Below are 23075 nucleotides of genomic sequence, written 5' to 3'. Positions count from 1 at the left end.
AACTAATCTTTTAGGTATGATGCATCCATTCATACCTGTATTTTCTTTTTTAGGCGTTTACGTGTTCACATGCATCATTCTCTTTATTTTCCTCTCTTTTGACTGTGCTCCAGTTTTCTACTGCAGCAGAAGCTAAATGCTTCCACATGGATCATTAAAGTTTCACCTAATCAAGCTGTCTGGTCCATTCATCCACCCATTTGTGTAGACTTCAAAACCAAGTCAGATTTTATTTATACAGCACATCACCCAACAGCAGTTCAATGTTCCCCAGAAAACTGACAATTATTCCTCTATAACAATAATTGGTCCCTCAGTTTTTCCATATTATATTATATATATTTGTTCTCTTGTCTTTTTTGTGTGATGCAATTTTGTAATTCTGCATATATAGTACAATGTATTCTTTTTTAGACAACAAACCATTATCTAAAAAACAAAACAAGAAACTATTCCATGCTTGCTATTCAGGCCTGTGTCATCTTAGATAAAATCAATAAATTCCTATCTCCAAAATTAAAAAAAGCAATACAGTGGCAACCCACAGAGTGTTATTAGACCATTAGGTATAAACCTCAACCCCTAGTAGACATACAATGCTTTATTTTAAATGATAATAATCCAATGACACCCCTTGGTGATCATATAACTGAATCTGTATGACTAATAAGATTAGGAGAATCCCATTTTGACATCAGATGTTTCCCCTCCTTTATTTAAAGAGAATTTCAGTTAATGCAGTGGAGCCACTGCTGTGTGGAGTGTGGTGGAAAGGGGGGGGGGGGGTGCAATGGGCTTAACCATTCTGTTTCAATGTCAGGGGTGTTTAGGGGGCTCAATCAAGTAAGGGCTGCTTCCGTTCATGAGCATCCATAGCAACAAATGACAGTCAACAGATCTTGAGTTATTGCTCAGTTTACACTCCTGAACTGTGCTCAGTTTTTTATTTCCACCTTCGGACACACCTGCCTTTTTCTGCTGCATACCCCTTATGACACTTCCTTGCCTACCATAGAGACCACCCTCTGCTTCTTCTAGCCCCCCTACCCTCCTCCTCCTCCACCACCAGGGACTAAGGAGGTTTTCAGCACTTGCCACGACAGCTTGCTATGGACAGAACCACAAAGACTCAGTGATCTCTTGCATCACCCAAACGCTTGACAGAAACAATAACAGGCAGGCAATCTTGCCACCTAGAAAAAGTGGGAGAAAAGTGCTTTGTGGACTACCCTTTAAAAATAAATAGGGTTTGAACCTGCAACCCAAACAGGCATCTTTTTCACACATCTCTCGCTGCTCTAAAAACAGCATCAGCACAATGGAAGAAGACATGGACGAGGGACAAACTCAGAAAGGTAAGATTTGTTGATATTTTTGGCATGTTTGAGTAGATATCCCTCAGCAAATCAGGCATGGATGACTCCTCAGTGTTTCAGTAGAACTCATGCTGAGACAAATGCACAAATGTAAGCCTTTCCCTTTGTGCATAGGAGAGCAGCTGTTTGGGGTAATTCCTTTATCTACTGAATGTTGGGACACTACTGAAGAGCACACATCTATATGTGCTATCTGGCTAGTCAAAGGGGTGTGAACCGCTTCAATAAGGGATGGACTGTCTTTGTTTGATAAAGCGTTCATGCTTGTCGCAATGGCTAAGAGGGAAAGAAGAACAAAACCAAGCTTCTTGACCCAATAATCTATCAGTTTTCAGAGTCGGTCCTTTGTATCCAATATCTGGACCTGCTATATCTTGCAAAAAGACTTTGCAACATTCAGAGTGAAATTGATGCATTAGCATGGGGTTTCTTTCGTTCATTTAACAGGGGCAGTCTTTGCTTTGTGCAAAGAAGAATTGCTATTTATACTTCACATACAATCCCCCACCCACCTTTTCTCTGCATGAAAGATTTAGTGTACAGTTGGGGCTTACAAATGCAAGGACAGTGTATTTATGTTTACCAGTGGACAACAAGATTTTGATTATAGTTGTTATTTATAAAAGCCATCCCAAAATGACACATGAGCATGGACAGGATGCTGTTGTCATTAAAAGAAAAGAAACAAACATCTAGCTACCTCTCTGGCTAATTTCATGTGACAGGCAGGCGTGGCTTTATATGTTTTAGTCACATCCACACACATGAGCTGAAACAGTTGCCATGGCACTGGCCAAATGCAGCCATTATTTATTCTCTCTTCACCCACTCTTGCTGATGACATTTCAGTAACACAGGAATTGTTTGCAGGGTCTAAGTGTGGGAAGCAGAAAGAAAGGAAAAGCTAAAGTCAGGCATACAGAAATGAAGAAGAAGAAGAAGAAGAAGAAGAAGAAAATAAGAGTGAAGAAAAAGAAAGTGGGAGAAAGATTTGGGAGAATATGAGAAGCAGAATCATCCACTATAGACAGAAAATACTGGGTACTGTTTTATATACCTAGTATCCAAGGAAAGATTCTTCCAGATTTTGTTCCCTTCTGAAAGGGAATACAAAAAATGCTGCAAGATTATTGATGAGGGTAATATTGCTATGAAATTTCTAATGTTTGGAATATAAGCCACAGAAAAACCTGGCAGATTATGATCCAATACTTCTTGGTCGCCATTACTAGGTGTGTACTCAGGCATTCCGGTTCAGAAAGCAAAATCTGTCAGTTTTGGCCAATAAGACAAATGCTCACCCAACTGAAAGATGCAGCCATGCAAGTTGTGCATGCATTTCTGTGTGCCATGTCCACTCATATACATGAAGCATAGTTTTGTAAGTACTTAGTGCAGCCATATATTGCAGGTTTGGCTAGAATTCAACTCACTGGCAACTCTTTCCTCATTAACAGCTAGAATTTATCCAGTTTCTTTTTATTGTTTGTTTTGTTTGTTTGTTTTTAGTGCAGCCTCAGTGACTCAGCCCAAGTCTCTCTAGTTATTGGAAAGAGGAGCTTTTATTCATTTTTATTTTGTGAAGATTACTTAATTATTTTCCTGAGTTAATTGTTATACTTTGATGGTGGGAAAGGATGGCTTAGAGCCTAAAAGTCAAGCAAGCGAAAAGAGTCTCTGTTTTTCTACATATTCTGTGTTTATGGCTCATGTGTTATGTAGTTATGCTGTGTACCACTGAAAACCTTCCATTCCAAGATGTAAAGTTTGCTTCTTACTAGATATGCTTTAAAGGTTAATCTAGCGGTTTCCCCCAGAAATGTGCTATTACATTATATTTATACAAGCATAGCTTGAAGTTTATTCTAAAATTAAATTTGGAATCCTTGTGGTGTAAATAACAAAATATGTAAAGAATTGTGGTCATTTATAAACAGGCACCCATAAGTATAATAAACTGACAGCTGTATACAGTATCATTCTGTAAAATTCAGCAATGTTTAAGAAACTTTAAAGCCACAACCACAAAGTTATGCCATTACTCTACAAAATTATAATAAACAGGCTAAAAATGATTTAAATAAATATGTACAAATGGAAAATAAACAGGTACTTCTACCTCAGAAGACATGTAGGTGTCAATGAGTGCACTCACAGCACGCTAATGCCCTTCTGTTTTCCTCTTCTGAGGCAGCAAATCTCTAATTATGAGTCAGACGCACCAGGTGGGCACTGCTCAATTCGGCTGCTAGCCAAATGTAGCAGTGTTGCAACATGGACCAAACCAATGCCCTAACACTTGCCTGCAGTTTCCACCAGCGTGAGGACAGGCCTGAAATTAGGTTTTACAGTGACACTGTGTAAGGTAACATAAGATGTCAGCATAACATAGTACTGTTTAGAAGAAGAATACACCAAACAATGTTCTGGAAATAGATCATGCTGGCTTTGTCAATTGCTGCTGAATGGAAAAAACTGAGAAAGACACACCTGTTAGCATTTCTTGAGCCAAGATTGTACTCTGCAAGGCACCACTTCTCCTTCTGTTTCATGAGGCTACTAACTTGGCAAGCTGTTACATGTTGAGCATCACATTAATTTTAGTCAAACTAGATAAAACAGAAATTGCATCTTTCATCAGGTTCCACGCACTCTGAACTTACTTTACAGGGCCACGGCCAAGTGGTGATGAATTCATAAGGAAGCTGGTCTAAATACCAATGTTGTGGTTAAACTAATGTTTTGGTTGGCAAATTAACAGTCCTAAAATTCACAAAATGATTTGGTCAACTGTAAATTTAGGGATAAATATTGGATTCTTGAATCTTTTGAGCAGTTCCTGCTGGTAGTGAATCCAAGAATAATTGTAAATGTTCTCTTGTGCTGTAAAAGTTCTAAGTTCTATCTTTGCACTCATTAGGTTTAAAAAAGTTTGAAATATCAGCCTCAGAGCGGTTTTATCAACTTTTTAGACTTGAAGGCAAAATTCTCCCTTCTTCATGTTCAACTTCAGTTTCAACTTAGCATGATTTAGATTTAGATACATGTAGGTCTGCATTTAGTTCTTGTGCGTGTGTGGGGTAATTTTTACTCCAGTACAATTTGTGGCATTTTATTACTGCTTTGCATAGAACAAGCAACTAGCAGTTTAGAGTAAAGAGATCATTGCTAATGCATGGTTCAAAGACATCTTTTTTTTCCAAGGTTAATTTAGAGAAATCTCAATAAATGTCACATATGTTTAAAATAATACATTTAGGAGTTGGAGACTTTGTGTGTTTCAGAGCTTTATCATAAAAGGTAGCTTCAATTCAATATATATAAGCAAGTCCTGTTGTGCTACAGTAAATTCACTCATTTATCCTCTCTCTCCACACTTGCTTGATCATTGTTCTGAATCCTAATTTACCCTTAGTCAAGGGAGTTCCACCAATTGTTCTTCTGAAATTTGTTGGGGCTGTAGCTGGAAAACTGCTGTTGAATTCAAAGAGATGCTGAAGACAGGCTATTATTACTATAAAAACCTTTCTATTGTTTGATTGTTTGTTATCTGTGGCTTAAATTCCAACACTTCTTAGAGTCGCGAATGGTGGTGATGAAGACATTTAAGCCCATCTCACCCTGGCAAAGGGGGTGTTACGGCTAAAGCGTACAAACTCAAAGTAAAAGAACATTTCTTGTATCTTCTACAAGTTTCTGACATTTGCCCCTTCGTTCCTGCACTGAGCTTGGCACATACAAAAGACACGTCCCTGCTCAGCAGTCACGCAGTCTTACGCCTCTCATCCCTCAGCGAAAAATAAAGAGAGGAAGTCTCTCATGGCTGAGCTTTTGGACCTGGCCTGTAACGTCCCTTTTGCCCAGAGGGGTTATCTGTGTGATGTGTCTCATTCACTATTGTCCCACTGAATTTGTTGACATACAGTAAGTGGGTCACTGCTCCGAAGTACCCAGTCTATTCTCAGATTTGCACTGTGGTTGACATGGCAACCATACTGGTTGATTAAACATGTGCAGAGGAGATGGGGGCGTACAGGAGCTGGAAGAGAAAAAAAAAAAAACCCTGTTCGCTTCAGGGGAAGGGGGGCACTGCACATTAAATATAGGAAAGCAATGGGATGTGTATACGCCCATTACTCTAAGGCTGACAAAGACACACCATCCCCCCACTGAGCACTCTCTCTCTAGGACCAGGCTTACTGGCATCCCACTCCCCATACAAAACTGCTCTGATAGCAAGGAACTAATAACTGCTAGTTGAATGAGCAACAATTCAGTATTATTTAATGTCTTGTGGTGTAACTGAAGACATAATTTAGATTATCGCTCTTTTTATTTCAAATTTCACTGACGTTTTCTATGTCTAACTACACCAAAAGCAAAGAGCTAAAAATCCTGATCCCTGCTGCTTCATTAACTGTTAACACATTACAATGAATGAGGTTACTTCAAAAATTACTAGGTAGAAGTTGTTAAAATTCTCTGATTGGTTATAGGCGTAAGCCCTGATCAAAAACATAAAAAGCAAATATCTCTGCACTGCTCTCACTTATGAGCACTAAGTCTGGATCACAGACAGGCTCCAACAGCACGTCAACAATAAGGTAAGTTTTGAACTCTATGTAGTAAAACATAAATGTAAAAAAAAGTTCTCTGACAGATCTCACAGGTCTAAATACCACATACTAACACTTCATTCGAGTGCAAAAATGTGTTTCCTCTGCAATCATAGTTTTAAGTTTAGGGGGATCTTTAGTGATCATAATCACATCCACATCAAAGTAGTAAAAGTAGTACAAAGTAGTAATTTTAATGTTAATTTAAGTTAATTTTGCAAATACCAAAATTCAACGTTGGACATGCCCGAAAGGCATCTCCAGAGAAAAGACAGAACAAAACTCCATCACAAATCAAATACTGATTAAAAAACCAAAAGACATACTTTAGCAGGGCAACTATAGAATATTCCTGCAATATGTACGGCTACATGCAGAGAGCAGTTAGTTAAATACTACCTTTTCTTTACAAAATGTCAGCAGTTGATATAAACCTTAGGAGGACTCTATAATTTTTGGTGGTACTAAACTTTAAAATGTACTGGAAACTTGCTGGAGTGGTAAGAAAATAAGCAAATGAACAAAGTTATAAGTACTTCGCCTGCTTCTATCATCATGAACTAGACAGGACCTGCTGTGAGATGGTAAAGCTATTAGAATTTAAAGCAGAAAGAAACAGAGAAACTTCAGTGAGGTTTAAAAAATGCTTAGAGTATAATATCCAACTCATTAGTTACTTAAAAAGGGCACCATTTAATTGGTTAACCCAAACTAGTTCCCAGGATTTTCTTTAAACAATGTAATTTAAATAAAATCTCTGGCCTCATGTGAATGTTGACTGGGTCATTGAATCTGTGTCTTTTGCCTGTTGGATATGACACTGACAGATGGAGGAGTAGTAGGAGGTGGGAGGGGCCTTAGGAGGGGGGTCCATCCTTTCTCTTTCTATTAGAGAGACGCCTTCTGTTGATTAGACTGTGGTGTTTGGGGTCACGTAGGCTTTTTTTGTGTAAAGGATAAAATATTTAAAACCCCACCCCAGTGTCTCCTGATATCCTGTCTCTTTGTTCAGAATTCATTAAGACTAATCCTTGTGTTGCCAAATGTTCTGTTTTGTTGAGAAAAATTCATATAATTAACACCAGTATTGCACAGTATGGAATAGTACAATTTTTTATTCCATCCAAACGACTGGAATAACTCAATGATTTCACCGCCTCTACTGGTCCATTTAAATCAGTAAATCTTAGTCAAGTGAATAAGAGCAAATTCTTAACTTGACGGTGAGTTGTGCCTCAAAAGAAAGGTTGTACTACATCTGTGGTTAGTTCAAATACTTGTGACCCGTCACGGAGTATGGGAACTTTAATGTTCACTGCAGGTATTGTTGGTCTAAGAAGAAAGCATGAATAATGAACAAGAGGGACTTGTGCTCTGCTGTACTGTATCACTTCTAAATTATGTATCAAGCTTTCAGAAGCTCTTCAAGATAGTTCGCACCATCACTTAGCATTTCTCACAGTCTCAATCTCACTGAGAGTTACAGCGAGGAAGTAAGAGGTTGCTGCAGTATGAGAAGAGGTTTTGTTTAATCCAGTGGTGGTGACATTACAACAAATATCCAAACTACAGAGACAATCACAATTCATCGAGTCCCATCACTCAAACAACCAAAGTATGGACCAAAATATTTTCTGACCATGATAAGATTTATTATTCTGTAATCATTTTAAGTATCAGTAGACATGTTCATTTAATCTTGCCCTTCATTAACACGCCTCTCTTTACTGTGTTGGAGGAGCTCTACTGACAAAATTAAAAATAGACAGAATACTCTTGTTACATTACATCCACTCATTAATGCTTCCATCTTACCCTGTAACTTCATCTTGTGTTTCCATGGAAACAACACTTCCTTTCAGTGAAATCATGTAGAAAATATTATTTTGTTGTAGCAGCTCAAAAACTGTCCTAATGCAAACTAGTAGACAGGTTTGTAATAAGAAGCAATGACACCTGACTACCTATGGTTGGGATGCTACATCAGGGGAAAAAGGGAAAATACTTTTAAAACAGCAAGATGCCAGCTCCAGCTGGTTTAACCAGTGTGCAGAAATGTAAATAATGCAGAGGTTATGAGCCTTGATTGAGGCTGTCATAAATGATGTATTTTATTGCTCATCTCCCATCTTCCAACATCCAACCAAATTAAACCAGCATGTGTCAAACAATGATGAAGGGACAAAAGAAGAAGAAAAGAAGAAAGTCTCTTGTCTAATAATCTATTTCTGAGACTAAACACAGGAATTAATTGTGGTCCATAAAAACGAGTTTTGTTTCACACTTAAACTAGGAAAGAAAGAAATTAAATACAGGCAAACCTATCTACTAACTATATATAAAAGTCTGTTGTGGTGAGTACTTCTGATTGATAGTTAATTCTTACTCTGGCTAAAAAAGGCATGGTGTCCCTAAGCTCTCTCTTATCTTGTCAGTAACCCCTCTCACATCAATATATCCTGTCACAGCCTGCTTCCTGAAATGATAAGGCAAGCCAAGATAGTAAGTGTGTGTGAAAAGCCTGGGAAAGCATTACTTTTTGTATTAGAAGGCATTCAAACTGAAAACATACTCACGGTAGGGCAACACAGTGGTGGGTCAGTGGGCCAATAAAATAGAAACCAAAAAGACCACTTTCATCACACCTAACCTAACACACTGCTGAATGTTCACACTTGCAACCAGTTTATAACATCTCAAACTTTATTTAAAGGCAGCAAATGTATGCTGCTTTTTTGGGAATTGTCAAAAAGTATTCTAGGACTAACTGCCCAGTGTGCAGCATAACACAGTGTCTGACAATTATTTTAATGTGAAGACTTACTGTTTTCCTTTGAACTAATGAGTATCAAAACCACACTATCCACTAGACCTTAAATTTTTACATTTCAAGTCATTGCTCTGGAGGTGGGTCATATTAGGCGATAGGGAGTCCAAGTTATCCATACCCACTGCAGATACTCTACTAGGATGTGAATTAGTATTAAACAATTAGGGAGTGGATGTCAGTTGACACCATAAGCACAAAACATAATGTCATGTCAAACAGGCTTTAAAAAGCTAAGTTGACAACTGCAGTTGACGTTTTTATATTTTTTCACGTTGTAGCTCAGTAGACTCTGTAAATGTTGCACGGGATATTATGAAACACTGCAGTCTAGCAGTGGATATTATCAGTGACGATGCAGTTAATCTAAGGAAGCCTGGATGAGCATCAAGCATCTGAGCACTTTGCACAGCCCAGCAGACAGACCAGCTGCTTGGTATTCCACTCAGGTTTGGATCAGAGTCAGAAGCAGAGAGTTAAAGAAGAAGAGGGGGAGGAGGGATATTTGCCCTGGTTTCCTGCTTTGTAATACAGAGGGAAACAGAAAGATAAGCATAAAACATGAAAACATCCCTCGTGAATGATGGCAAAATCTCTGTAGCCGTTGAGTCTATTTGCTGATCTGCAGTGTGAATGCAGATGAATTTAATTATGGGTCGTTCAAGAGGAATTTTCTGTTTCTATGAACCCTTAATTATGGTACATTTGTACATTTAATATGCGTATACTGATTGGGACTTTACAGGGCTATGCTTATTTAGGATGCAGCTCTGTGTTGCAAAAAAAAAAAAAGCTCTAGATGAACAGCTACAAATTGATTTAGAATGGGGTAGGCTTCATGAAAAATGGCCCTATAAAGAATGTGCTTCCCCAGGAAATAAACTCCACTTCTGTTGTTGTTACTCTAAGAAATGAGTGACTTTTTACCCACAAACCAATTCAAAAACTCAAGATGGAGACTCATAAATCTTATACAGACACAGTTTCAGGCGCAAGTACTTACAGACCAGACTGAGCTTCTCCCTGAGCAATATGTGCGACATGAGATTGAAATTGGAGCAGAGCAGTGATTGAAGTGATCAAAGAAGAATAGGGTTAAAGGTCAGCATCACGATGCAAAGCTAAGGTAGTGTTTTTAGTGTTGTCAGCATTCGCTCTAGGGTTGAATAACTGCCCAGTGCAGAAATTCCCAATACAGGGTAAATGTGCATATAGGTGAAGTGGAACTGACCATTAATTAAGTTTCTAAATTAGTTTTATAAAGCTGGTTTAAATTGTTTTGTGTATCCATGTATGGTTGTTTCCTAATGTGATTTGAATGTTGAAGCCTTTCACATTGCAAATGACACTACAATGTAAGCCATGCAAATGCATTCGCCCATTGTCAAATTGTAGTTGAATTATTTAATCCTAAAGTACTCTCACTCTGGATTTAGTTTTTGAGAATTTTTTCTTTTCCGTCTTTGTTGGCTAACACTTTACATTTCGATCTCTTTGTATGGTTAGGATGCCTTGAATGCTGCATCAAATGCCTGGGTGGAATTCCATATCCATCACTCATAGCCACCATCTTGTTGTATGCGGGAGTGGCTCTTTTCTGCGGCTGTGGGCATGAGGCCCTATCTGGGACTGTCTCCATACTCCAGAACTATTTTGAGGTGGTAAGGGGCCCTATGGACACATTGGACGTCTTCACCATGTGAGTAGAAAGGATCTGACAAGGTATACTAGAACGAACATGCAATGCTAACACCCCTAAGGACGAGAAAAGCACATATTTAATAAAAGGTCTTCAACAGCTTTACAAACTGATGATAATTTAGGACAACACAGGATTTCTTATCCAAGTTACTGAGGCAAATGTAAAGAATAACATTACTGTAAACAGAGATATCCCCTTCCTGTAAAGGTGTTTTTTGTGGTATCATGACATCATCACCACATGTTGTTGTGAAAGTTTTCAGTGGTTTGCTAATCATTCTTTAGGATTGACATTATCAAGTACGTAATCTACGGCATCGCATCCGCTTTCTTCGTCTATGGCATCCTGCTGATGGTGGAGGGCTTCTTCACCAGTGGTGCCATTAAAGATCTGTATGGAGACTTCAAGATCACCACCTGTGGACGCTGTGTCAGCGCTTGGGTAGGGCTATCATTATAATGCATACAGAGAGATCAATTTTGTTTAGATTTGATGTGATCTGCTGTCTATGATCATACTACTGTGCCATCTAGGGGCATCTATTGTCACTTCTGTCATGAATCACAGCAAGCAAACAGGTCAAACATGTCAGAGTTTTCCTTGAAGAGAACCAAGTGAAGGTTTCTGTGACACATTTCAGAAATACTGCCATTAAAAACTCAAGCCTTTCATTCATTTTTAACCAATCGCTGTTTGATGTCTTAAATAAAAAGTAGAGCACAGTACTAAACGTTCTAGAAAATAGAACAGGTTGAATTTTTCTTCAACATCAACCAAAATTTTATCATACTGACATTATTAATACTAAATAATAATAATAATAATAATAATAATAAAATACGTTAGCAACTGCTAATCTTGTACTAAATGCCCAAACAAAATAATATGGGCAGAAATGGAAGAATGGACCTCGTCTACAGGACACAGGTTTTCACCAGTTTGTATACCCACATATGCCTCCATAACACACCAAAACACCAAATGCATTATTTAGCAGTAGTAGGGCATCAGGACAAAATCAGTCTAATTTGTATTTACTTGATGTAAAATTTGTTCAGTACAGTTGGTCAATTCTTAAAGAGATTCCACAAGACATATTCATCAAAACTGTCTTCACCTAAATGGGACCTGATATCCTGCTTCCCTCTTTCAGTTCATCATGCTGACATACATCTTCATGCTGGCTTGGCTCGGAGTGACTGCTTTTACTGCCCTTCCAGTCTTTATATATTTCAACATCTGGAATATCTGCCAAAACGCTACCATGTTGAACGGTGCTACACTCTGCCTGGACCCACGCCAGTATGGTAAGGAAGGACATTCTGCCTCTTTCTGCACAGCCAACTGTTCAGAACTCAGCTCCTCAAATCTCTACGGTCCCCACTACTGAATACCCCTGACCCCTGAGATAGCATAACAGTCTACATACCGTTATGCTATCTCAAATATCTTCATTACATTATATTAATTACTGCATCACACTTGTTTTATTTAATTCTTCAGATATGCTTATAAGAATGTGAATTTGTTAAGTAAGCCATTTTGGAAATGAAATACAGTTAATTAACGCAATTTTAAAGTGATGTTCCAACCTTTATTTAAAATATATTGAACTCACTGATTCCCCTGAAATGATTGCCCTAAAAACCTAATAATTCAGAATTATTATAATGTTAAGTTGGGATAAGGGTCCATCATATCCTTAGATTATATGGGTGACTCATATTTTTATTTGTGCCAGCTCTTTCTAGTCCATTAGCTATCATCAACCACTATTACTGTCTCTGTGTCAACAACTATTTGTGCTGCCACCATCACACCATAACACTTTACACTGATTTTTATTCATGGTTTATAAATAAACCAACTTATTTCAGGTATTGTGCCAATGGCTGAGGCAAAAACACTGTGTGCTGGATCAGATAAATTCTACAGGATGTGTGAATCTAATGAGGTAAGTTAAATTGGTCTTTGGGTACCAAATGATGTTAATCATTTTTTCCTGTATGAGTTAGGGAGACTAAATCATCAATAACATTAACAAAACAATTAATATCAAAATATCTAAATCTGCTCAACACCAGCCACAATGGTGAACCAAACACAAACATACACCTCACCCTTAGGTGACCTTTTCATTTAGCTGCTATGATGGAGTTTTTGAGCGGCCAAAAGAAGACATTCAAAGCTCCAGATAGCTGTACACGACACTTTGTCACTTTAAATATGACAGAACATACTGTACATACATTAATGCAAGTAAACTAATAAGTGTTATTGAATGATTAGGTTAGAGGTTAAGTTAAAGCATTTTTTTATTCAAGAAATTAATCACAGTCAGTCACTGGTCGTAATCACATGGGTATATGAATGTTAACGAGTACCTTTTCAAGTGAGATTTGTAACAGCATTCACTACAAGTGTGTACTCTGATTTGTTTTTCCTACAGCTGGACATGACATTCCACCTGTTTATCTGTGCCCTCGCTGGAGCAGGGGCTGCAGTTATTGCTATGGTAAGAAGCCACAAATTCATGTCTCTCACAAGTGATGAAAACTGAAAACAAAGCAGGAACTTTATTCAAATGAGGCACAAAACATGATGCCTTTTCATGTATTTTTTAATGACAGACATACTTATTTTTAAACTCATGTTGATGTCCTGATGTTAACAAAAATAATCTGCAGAGCAGGAGTAGAGTCATTTTCATAATAAAGATAAGACATACTGTAGCTGGGAAACCAGCCTTGATTTGTTGTGGCATGACGATCCTGTGTTTGGAGAGAATAACCGTAGACTCAAGAGAAAGCATTTTGGCGCAGTGAAAAAGACGGGGTTTGTCTCCCTCCCTCTTTCAGAGGCGCTAGGCATGTCATGGCGTTGCCATGGAAACAAGGAGAAGGAAGGATCAGAGACCGTTGCAAACATCACTCAGTAATTTGCGAGAAGCCATTTTCTGGCAAACACAAACAGTGTCTGCTAGTCAACAATGATGGTGCAAATCACGACAGGACTCTTTTACCCCCCTCCAACATAATTTATTATATATATCAAAATATCTATCTATCTATCTATCTATCTATCTATCTATCTATCTATCTATATATATATAGATATAAATACTGTATAAAAGCAGACATGCTGATCCCAGTAATGAACTAGCCCCAACACAGCTTCAATGGCAGTAACCCAATCAGAGCCAGAAAAATATCCTGGAAAATGCTGACTTAACAAAAAGGCTAAGGAGACAAACACAAGCATAATATTTATTATGCTGTGTTTGAATCTCTGTTGCCTAATTGGTCTAATCTGCATTTTAGAGACTGAGAGCAGTGTCTCTATGTAACCGTCATTCCCTCAGAAACTCGAGGCTGTGTTACAACCTCAGTCATTAAATACAATACAATTATTATAACCTTAGCTTAGGAAACCTTAAGTTCAAAAATACCAAGTCTGACGAACTTAGCATTCTGCTGCCACCTACTGGAACATGTGAGATGTTCTCTTTAATTTAAAAGGGACAGTCTACCCATACAAGTTTTACAAAGCTTTTTCACTGTATTTTAAATTGATATATAGTTATTATTATAATATTATTTGGTTTATGTAATTCTGGGTTGTTTGCTTACATCTACTTTATTTAATAAAACCAATAAATTGATTAAAATCAACATGATATTCTACTAAGATGGGTTATTCCATGTGGCAATGTTGTGTCAGGTAAATGTGACTAAACAGATGTTTGCACCTTCTATGATTTGCTCTTTGTACTGTTCTAACTGCTTTGTGCTGGTGTAAACTTTTTCACATCTCACAGATCCACTACTTGATGGTGCTGTCTGCCAACTGGGCCTATGTGAAGGATGCCTGCCGGATGCAAAAATATGAGGACATCAAATCAAAGGAGGAGCAGGAGCTTCACGACATCCATTCCACTCGCTCCAAGGAGCGTCTCAACGCTTACACATAAAGACCAGCGTGAGGCCTGCCCCTGCCACTCCAGCCTCTCTCTCCCTCTCTCTCTCTCTCTTCTATCTTTCTGTCTACTCTCTACTATCCCCTCCCATGGGGGGGGCGGATGGCGCCTAGGGCCCTCACCACTGCTGATGTCACTGGTGCATCATACGACAACGGGGGGGGGGGACGTCATACAAATCCTCCCAGTCACAAACAGCATTGCAGATGAAAAAAAAAACAAAAGCCCCTTTACCTCTCTCATGGATGGTGTTATGATTATCAACATGGCAGTTATAATATTATTGGATACAAGTTGTTACGTGCTAATAGTAGTTTTAGTGTGTTCGTAGAATCAGAAGTAGCACTAGTATTTCTGCTTTTTTTTGTTTTGTTTTTTTTTATTTTAAATCATTTGCATTTATGTCTTATTTTTGTTAGATCTTTATTTGATGTTCAGTGTTTTGCTCTTATGCATAATTTATTTTTTTGCTGATTTCTGAGGGGGTCAACAGGGGCTTAAAAAAGGTTTTCAAGCACATTTTTCATGCCGTGTGTCTGGAGATTTCATGTTCAGGAACTATGTACTGTATGTGAACAGGTGGTTAGTTTTAAAAATATGTTAAATCTCACTACAACTATGAAGCAGCATAAGCTTTGCCATAAAAGTATTCCCAGGGATTAAAACTACTTTCACGTGAAAGTAAATGAATCTGTTTTTCTATTTGAAGTTATACAGTAGCAAGACAACACAATAATAAATACCAAATCATTAGAGTAAAACAAATATTTACTTGATATTCCAAACCTGTTAAACAGGAAAAAAATACTTTGATAGAAATCGAAGATGGGATTAGTCCATTAAACGTAAATTATTCATTATTTTATATTTCCATTTTAATGTATTTTAGGAATGTGAATGATTCCATTGTCTTTGAAATCACAAGTCACAAAAGCACATGCAAACATACTTTCATAAACCCTTTTTTAATTCCTTAAAAGTGGAACTTTATAAAATACCGAACTCCTCTTTTTGCAGAACTCTGCACTGTATATACAGATATATCAAAGCATACTATTTGTTAAGCACTGACATAAGGACAATACATGTGAGAATAGGAAGAGATCACTGTGGGTCAGTCCAACCGAAAAGAAACCTTAAGTTCTTGGTGTAGTGGCACTCCTTAGTGGAATTACCAGATGTGAGAACAGTGCGTGTCACAGTAATTATGTCCATGACAGTAACTGTATTGCTTATGCGTCCTGATGCCATACTACAAAGGTGGCCCATCAGTTTGTTGCCTGGCAATTTTGTTTTGTCAGTATTTCTAAATGCTAGTTTCATGCACTTATTTGACCATTTCTGTGCTATCTATAGATGTAAGCGCATTGGTGTTCAACTCAAAGTTGGATAACTGTACTGTTCGTAAAGACTGTGAACTTAGATGTTTTTGTGGCATGGACATGCGTTAATATAGTATTTTTGACTCAAACGTTACTTTACTTAAGTTCTTTATTTTTACACCATTGACTGTCTTGCTGGATCAACCATTTGTTTATATGTGCAGTACTAAACCTCCCACGCTTACAGCATTATGCTACTGATATTCTAAACTGTAGTCTTTTGAGTTGTGTCTATTTAGTTTGTGATAAGCCCTCAACCATGTCTTATACTTGTACCAACATTGCTTACTCTGTAATGATCTGAAAAATGCTTTCAGCTTTCTCCTCATATTAGTCTTTTGTACTTTCAATACAAGTGCTTAGTAGCAGGCTTTAAATTTAATATGTTTTGTACATTCATGTGCCAACAGCTTGAAGTGGCTTATTTGACCTGTATGATCAAATTTGCTTGCATAAATAAAACTCACTTGTGTAATTGTTCATAAATACTCAATGTCTCTTGTGTCCATTTTGTTTGCAGGTCAAGTAGTCCTCCTGATAGTATTGTAGGACCCTGATATTAACAGTCAGGTTAGTCAAGACATATGATTAAAGATGAAACAAATGTAGCAGGATGCCCTTTCATTTAAAATGAATAAAGGAAACTGGTGGTTGTCTGGAGGAAATATATTTAAGAATTACACCACTAGGTGTCAGCTATTAGTTCTTTCAGAGAAAGAGCTGTGAGTAAAAAATTTGAAAACTTAACGTACATTTTATTTGTGTAGGAACAGCTGAAGAACAGCAGGCAGAATTACTACCAGTATTTTAACTTTCTAATACATTTAAGTTAAAATATAAATTAAATGATTTATGTTACTTGCTATAACAACATGTTGGAGGGCTATCTAGAGTCAAGTCACCCTATTTTATTATTATTACCACTTTATGTGTGCAGATAACATGAGGCAGGTACACTACTGTTGAGCTGTTATCAGCACAGAGTTTGAGTTTGGTCTTTTTAGCCATGCCTCCAGTCGACCCAGGTAATAAATCACATCCAAGATTACACTTTGCACCCTAGTGCCAGACAGTCCTCCCTCACACATCAACTTCTAGCTCAAACTACATTTACATTTAAGGGAATTTCTAGAGCGTCAGATGGTCTTCTATCAGAAAGCAAGATACAAAGAAAACTAAAGTCTGGTCCAATGTGTTCAACAATGAGTTTGACACAACAATAAAAATAATAAAAATAAAAAGATATGCTAACAAATGTGTGGCTGAATCACATGATGGGAATACCCCTCCACAATTAGCTGATTAGCACCATGTTAAAATTACTGGTCCTGCCCCGCTGTAGCTTATATCACCCTGTCAAACCAAAGAAATCCTTCACTAATCCCCTCCTCCCTCTTAGGGTGAACCTTACAGGTCACCTGTACTGTAATTAGACCTTTAGCCTGTGTGCTGTTTCTCTGTGTCTCTAGTGAAAGCTATCTGTATTATTCTACATTTGGTTTTTGGGAAGTGTATTTGCTCAGGCTCTCAATGAATCCGGATGTCTTTTTTCTTGATCCTTCCTCGTTGTGAAAATTTTGGGTGCATTCAATGAAATCATGTGTCGACTCCTCTATGTGCATGTATTCTTGTGCTGCCTGAGTATGGCTCATCCTTTCTGTCCATCGCAGTGCACTTGTGTCTTTCATGGACGTACTGATGGAACAGGAACCAGGTAAATTGTTCTTGTGCTCACTCATAGTTATTACCTTTTGACTGATTAGGTTACCTTCACTTCACATTTGCTTACAAAAAAGCAAATGTGAACACAAAAAAAAGTATCTTAGTATAATTTTGAACTAATTTTGTCATTTCTGATATGTGTAAGCAAAACGTACAAGTATCACAGCACTTAGAGAACCTGTGATCTATGCTAAAAATCACAAAGTAAAGAGGGTGCACTCTACATGCCACATATATTAAGTAAGGCCTGAAGCTCAAAATGTTTTTAGACTGTTGGACTGTGACCCCAGTGAACAGTGAGATAAACCGAGTTACTGCACTACAAATGCTAATTGTATATAGGCAACAGTAATACCAACGCAATCAGAATATCGGCTTATAAACCTTTTTGACCTGTACTGAAATAACATACGTTCTCTGGAATTGTACCAATCCATTTATATCTGAGCAAGACCTAAGTGCCATCTGCATAGTTAGTCCTTTTTATATTGAACTGTACACCACAATGTACTGTATATTGTGGTTAAATCTGGGTGATAAAGAAAGCACAACCCATCATGTTAAAACCTAAAAAACAAAAAATAGCAGCATATAAATAAGCCCTATTCTATAGCTCTAAGTTTAATTTAAGTTCATATTGCCATGTCAGTTGTAAAAGTTGTACATCAAAGAAAGGATGACAATGGCAAAAGTGATGCTGGTGAAGATGGTACTAAAGCGGGTACAATTTTGTGCAATTATGTAACTCTAATTAACCTTCTCTTAAACCACCTGCAACAAATTTAAATACATATCATCATTCACAATTTTGCATAAAATGACAGTGATGGGCTATAACCTTGTCTTATAGGAAGATTAAAATGGCCATCTTCTAAGATCATCTGCAGTTGTATCAAAACAACAGTTAAAGAAAAACAGGTTTTGTTATGTGGCATTAGATATGTTCATATCATTTAACTCACTTATTTTTTTATATTCAGATCTGTGCTCTGCAATGATCCAGACTTGTCAGATATCCCCGTCAATGTACCAGTGGATACAGTCAAACTTCGTATTGAGAAAACTGCAGTACGGCGAATCCCAACAGAAGCTTTTTACTACCTGGTGGAGCTACGGTACCTGTGGATTACTTACAATGCCATAACTACAGTGGATACTGGAAGTTTCTATAATCTTAAAGTGCTCCATGAGCTTAGACTGGATGGTAATATGATTTCCATGTTCCCTTGGGAGTCTTTAAAAGAAATGCCAAACCTCAGGACACTGGATCTACACAACAACAGACTAACTAATGTACCCACTGATGCTATTCCCTACCTCCTCAACATTACTTACTTGGATCTATCCAGCAACAAATTAACAACACTTCCCTCTGACCTCATGGATATCTGGCCTCCTTTCAATGGAGAACCGGTTTCTACTAATGCCACTCAGAAAGTTGTGTTAGGTAAAGTTACAAAATTGAGTCTGGCTTAGTATTACAGAATTTAGGGGCCAGGGCAGGACACTTTTGGGATAAATTGTAATTACCCTAGTACATCCATTATATCACGTTACTGTAGCCAGACAGTCCAAGTAGTGACTATCAGGACACAGCCAAATTAGCGTATTTTAAGTAGTGGTAGAGATCATGCTAACTGTGTATTCTAAGTACTATTGTTAATGGTCGACTGTTTAACACCAGTGCATTTCAGCTTTTCATGGTAGGGCAAGTAGAACTTCAGTAGAACAAGTTAGTTTAAAAAATATGTACTGTAAACTGTATTGCAAATATACAGTATCCCATATCATACAGTAAACAGAAAGCAGGACATATTCAGTGTTTCTAAATAATAGATTATTTCTTATAACCTAATCTGTGTTATAACTCTCTTACTGTAAAAACAGCTGTTGTGGTGCGACACCATGGCACTGGTAGCCTTATGTTCATGAACTGTTGCTATTGCATTTTGACTATTTTTCACAATGTGAGTTGACTGTACATTATCCGTGTAGCACGGACAGCAGGAGGGATATTGTTTATAGGCTGTGTAAGGGCAAGCTAGCTTATCTGTTTTAAGAGCTGGCCGTGTGCACTGGTGGACATGTAGGAGAAAGAGGATTAGGGGATAGGTCCATGCACAAACAGATTACAGCTTCTTTAGAGTATCCCAAAAGCGTTTCCTGTTAGTATTTTATGAAAGGTTTCACAACTATAATAACAATTATAAACAAGTGCACAATAAAATATAGAAACAAAAATTTGTACTTAAAAATAAGAATTTCACTTTTAACTATTTTAAGGTTGTAATTAACCAAATTTCTTATAGATTTGAAATTAGTATGTTACAATGTGTTCAAATTATCAGTGATCTAGTGGTGTTTATGCTAACAGAAAGCTCAATAAAAAGAATGTGATGCCACAAATTACAGAAAGGCCAGGTGCAGCTTAGGTGCTTTGTCACCATTAAGGCAAACTAATCTGTTAAAGGGCTTTCACATATGCACCAGTACATGTGCTGACCTACTGTGTGCTGTATGTGTTTACATCAAGTTGTAAGTGGGTTCATGTGATAGGTTCACTTCCATAGCCATCAAATTCCATCATTTATATCTAAAATGCTGAATACAATACTTAAATTAAATTAGGCTAGGTTTGTATCCACTGTGCAGTGGTGATTAACTCACTTCACCTAACACCTTTGCAATTTTTTCCTGTTCTGCTGTTTTCCCTTATATTTTAAAATGTATACATGCATGCTGGCAAAAGCAACACTTACCTAATCCTTGACTACTTTTATGCAAGTAGAGGAAGAAGTATAGGTTTATTAGTTTTGTTCTGTCACTTCACTCTTACATTTAAATTTTAGTATCTTCTACACTTTACACAAAAACAATGCTTTAAAGAAATATATTTGATACTACAGTAGAAGTTGTCCTATCTTTTTCTCTCTTCAGGCCTCCAAGATAATCCCTGGTTCTGTGACTGTAAAATCTCCAAGCTGATTGAGATTTCCAAAATGGCTGACACCCCAGTGGTTTTAATGGACCCATTTCTGACCTGCAGTGGACCAGAGAACCTGGCTGGTGTCCTTTTTCAGCGTGCTGACCTTGACAATTGTGTCAAACCATCAGTCATGACATCTGCAACCAAGATCACGTCTCCTTTGGGCAGTAATGTTCTCCTGAGATGTGATTCCACAGGGTTTCCAACACCAACACTCTCCTGGACTAAGTCAAATGGCTCACCAGTCAACAATACAGGTATATCACACAGGCTTTTGAAGGTTTTAGCATTTTAGAATACAAACTAGTAATTTTCAAATTTACTGATAGTTGTATTTTCTAATTAATTTAAAATAATTATTGTGTATTTCTTCTTTTTTGTCTTTGCTTTTACATTGTTGTTCCAACCAATAGTCCAAGAATCACCTGGTGATGGCATCAGGTGGTCCATCATGAGCTTGCATGGAATATCACACAAAGATGCAGGAAACTACAGCTGCAAAGCTAAAAATGTTGCAGGTAATGCAGAAGCCACAATTTCTCTCTCAGTTGCTGGTGCCATCAGTACAACCATTCCTCCAGTGAGGCTTAGCATTGGAACTGGCTCATCCAGTCAAGGCACAACATTTACTCCAACAGATTTTTCCTACTCAACTGCAGTCATGTCCACAATTCTCCCAAGTACATCAACAATGCAATATCCCATCCTTAAGAAGCCCAAAGGCACACTCAAACAAACAAAGATCCAGCAGGGTGGTAATGGGAGAAAGCTTGCAGCAGATGAAAAGAGTAAGAAAAGCGATACATCAAAAACTGTCAAAAATCTAAAGATTGTAGAGGAAACGTCTGACAGTGCAGTGTTGCTTTGGATAGCTGATGGATTACCAAATGATGCCCCACTTACAGTTGTATATTCACCCTATGGTGAGGACGACATCAAAAGGACAGAAGAGACAAATGCCGGCAGTGGAAAAATGCTCCTAGAAGGACTGTCATCTGGAATAAGGTACTCTGTTTGCCTCATAGCAAAAGGTAGTGATGCTGGAAAAGATCCTTGCATTGACTTCTACACACTGGACAATGTAGAGGACAGTGCCCAGAACCAGATTTTCTTTATTATCAGTGGCATTGCCTGTGCTTTGGTTTTGCCTCTAATTGCTCTGTTGCTCTATAAAATTATCAATCTCTACTGCAAGGGACGCAACACAGGTATGAATGAAGAAGAACTTGAGAAAGAAAGCTATGTCAAATTTGAAACAATTTCCATGAAACAAAGAACGTTGAACTCTCATCCAACAGAGCTTTGGGCAAGGAGACCAACCCATGAATCAGAGCGAATGCTACTGTGCTCCAGGTCAAGCATCGACTCCCAGATGACCTATAAAAGTGACAGCTCCCGGTCTGAGTATCTTTGCTGATGCTAGAAATCCACGGCCAATGTTCACATGTTATGTTAAACACACATTAACAAATACTCTTTACATGCCTTTCATGAAAGTAATATTATATTAACTTAAACTAAATCTTTTATAAATCAATATAAATGTTGTATGTAATGTAATTTTTTTCACAATTGTTATTTTTATTTATTTATTGTTTATTTATATAATGATTTAGAAAATCTTAACATTTCCTAGGGGTTGTTAATTAAAACCCCTACATGTTCAGTCAATAACAGATTTATATTCATGTCCTTATTTTTTTTGAAGCCTTATATTTCATAAAGAATTTTCAAGCAATAAACTTGCTTGGTTGCAGGGGCAGGGGTGTGCGATATGACAATATTAGATCTTAAGCCGTCTTTCAAGTGTCACAACCTTGTTTGAGGTAAACCTTTGAAATCAGGTAATCAGGTCTTTTTGTTCTTATTTGAAAATGTCATATAAAGAGCATTAGTAATGCAAATCTATGTTAACACACTGAGTCACATTAATACAAACATCTGAGCTTTCTGGAGACTCCCCTCTCTTTCATCATCTTTAACAACTCAACATACATAGTTTAAGTCAAACCTATAAATTGTAAATGTGACAAATTATTTGGCAATATTATTCTTTATTTTTCTGAGTTCTGACACTGATTTGTAAGGTTAGTGTAAATGAAATGGTTCAGTTAATACTTTGAGCCTCCTGCTTTAGCTGGCAGTATTTGTTGTTGTTGTTGCCAAAGAAAATGGTAAACAGCAGGTCAAATTACCTGTTGCTAACTAACATGAGTTTCCAAGACTTAAATCGATGATGGGCCAAATTTAAACCTTTGGTCTAGACTGCTAGACGGTTTTAAAAACTGCTTATGAGTTGAGATGAATGATCCACTGAACAATCAAGCTGGACCATTTCTATAGTTCCAACTCAGAACAGAGAGACATCACAACCATCAGGTAAGCTCACAGAATTTCCCAGTTAAAATATTATGGACTTGTGTCATTATACAGCAGCAAGAAAAAGTATGTAAACCTTTTGGATTTTCATGCTTTTCTGAATCAATTT

At 37.5% G+C, this 23075-nt stretch overlaps 2 protein-coding genes across 2 annotated transcripts; both read left to right on the top strand.

Moving 5' to 3' along the window:
- Nucleotides 1–1052: 1052 nt before the first annotated feature.
- Nucleotides 1053–16353, top strand: gpm6aa (glycoprotein M6Aa). Its single transcript, XM_026358666.1, has 7 exons — nt 1053–1355; nt 10326–10518; nt 10806–10962; nt 11675–11828; nt 12399–12475; nt 12971–13036; nt 14339–16353. Exons 1-7 carry the CDS (start codon nt 1319–1321, stop codon nt 14489–14491), a joined length of 837 nt encoding a protein of 278 aa, XP_026214451.1. The 5' UTR covers nt 1053–1318; the 3' UTR covers nt 14492–16353.
- A 1124-nt stretch (nt 16354–17477) lies between these two features.
- Nucleotides 17478–22004, top strand: lrit3a (info leucine-rich repeat, immunoglobulin-like and transmembrane domains 3a). The gene is made up of 4 exons (XM_026358271.1): nt 17478–17593; nt 18582–19048; nt 20539–20844; nt 21001–22004. The coding sequence occupies exons 1-4, from the start codon at nt 17478–17480 to the stop codon at nt 22002–22004; spliced, it is 1893 nt and encodes a 630-aa protein (XP_026214056.1).
- The last annotated feature ends 1071 nt before the right edge of the window (nt 22005–23075 follow it).

The sequence above is a fragment of the Anabas testudineus genome, chromosome 10, assembly GCF_900324465.2.
Source record: "Anabas testudineus chromosome 10, fAnaTes1.2, whole genome shotgun sequence".
In the NCBI taxonomy this organism is placed as follows: domain Eukaryota; kingdom Metazoa; phylum Chordata; class Actinopteri; order Anabantiformes; family Anabantidae; genus Anabas; species Anabas testudineus.
The sequence above is the reverse complement of the archived record's forward strand: the minus strand, read 5'-3'. Positions and strand labels throughout refer to the sequence as shown.

What these genes read in the sequence shown, in the direction of transcription:
- gpm6aa (XM_026358666.1), top strand. Translation starts at nt 1,319, where the DNA reads ATGGAAGAAGACATGGACGAGGGACAAACTCAGAAAG. An exon ending in CGAGGGACAAACTCAGAAAG is followed by an intron (nt 1,356 to 10,325) that starts GTAAGATTTGTT and finishes TTGTATGGTTAG; the next exon opens with GATGCCTTGAATGCTGCATC. An exon ending in GGATGTGTGAATCTAATGAG is followed by an intron (nt 12,476 to 12,970) that starts GTAAGTTAAATT and finishes TTTTTCCTACAG; the next exon opens with CTGGACATGACATTCCACCT.
- lrit3a (XM_026358271.1), top strand. Translation starts at nt 17,478, where the DNA reads ATGTGTCGACTCCTCTATGTGCATGTATTCTTGTGCTGCCTGAGTATG. An exon ending in CACTCAGAAAGTTGTGTTAG is followed by an intron (nt 19,049 to 20,538) that starts GTAAAGTTACAA and finishes TTCTCTCTTCAG; the next exon opens with GCCTCCAAGATAATCCCTGG. An exon ending in CTCACCAGTCAACAATACAG is followed by an intron (nt 20,845 to 21,000) that starts GTATATCACACA and finishes TCCAACCAATAG; the next exon opens with TCCAAGAATCACCTGGTGAT.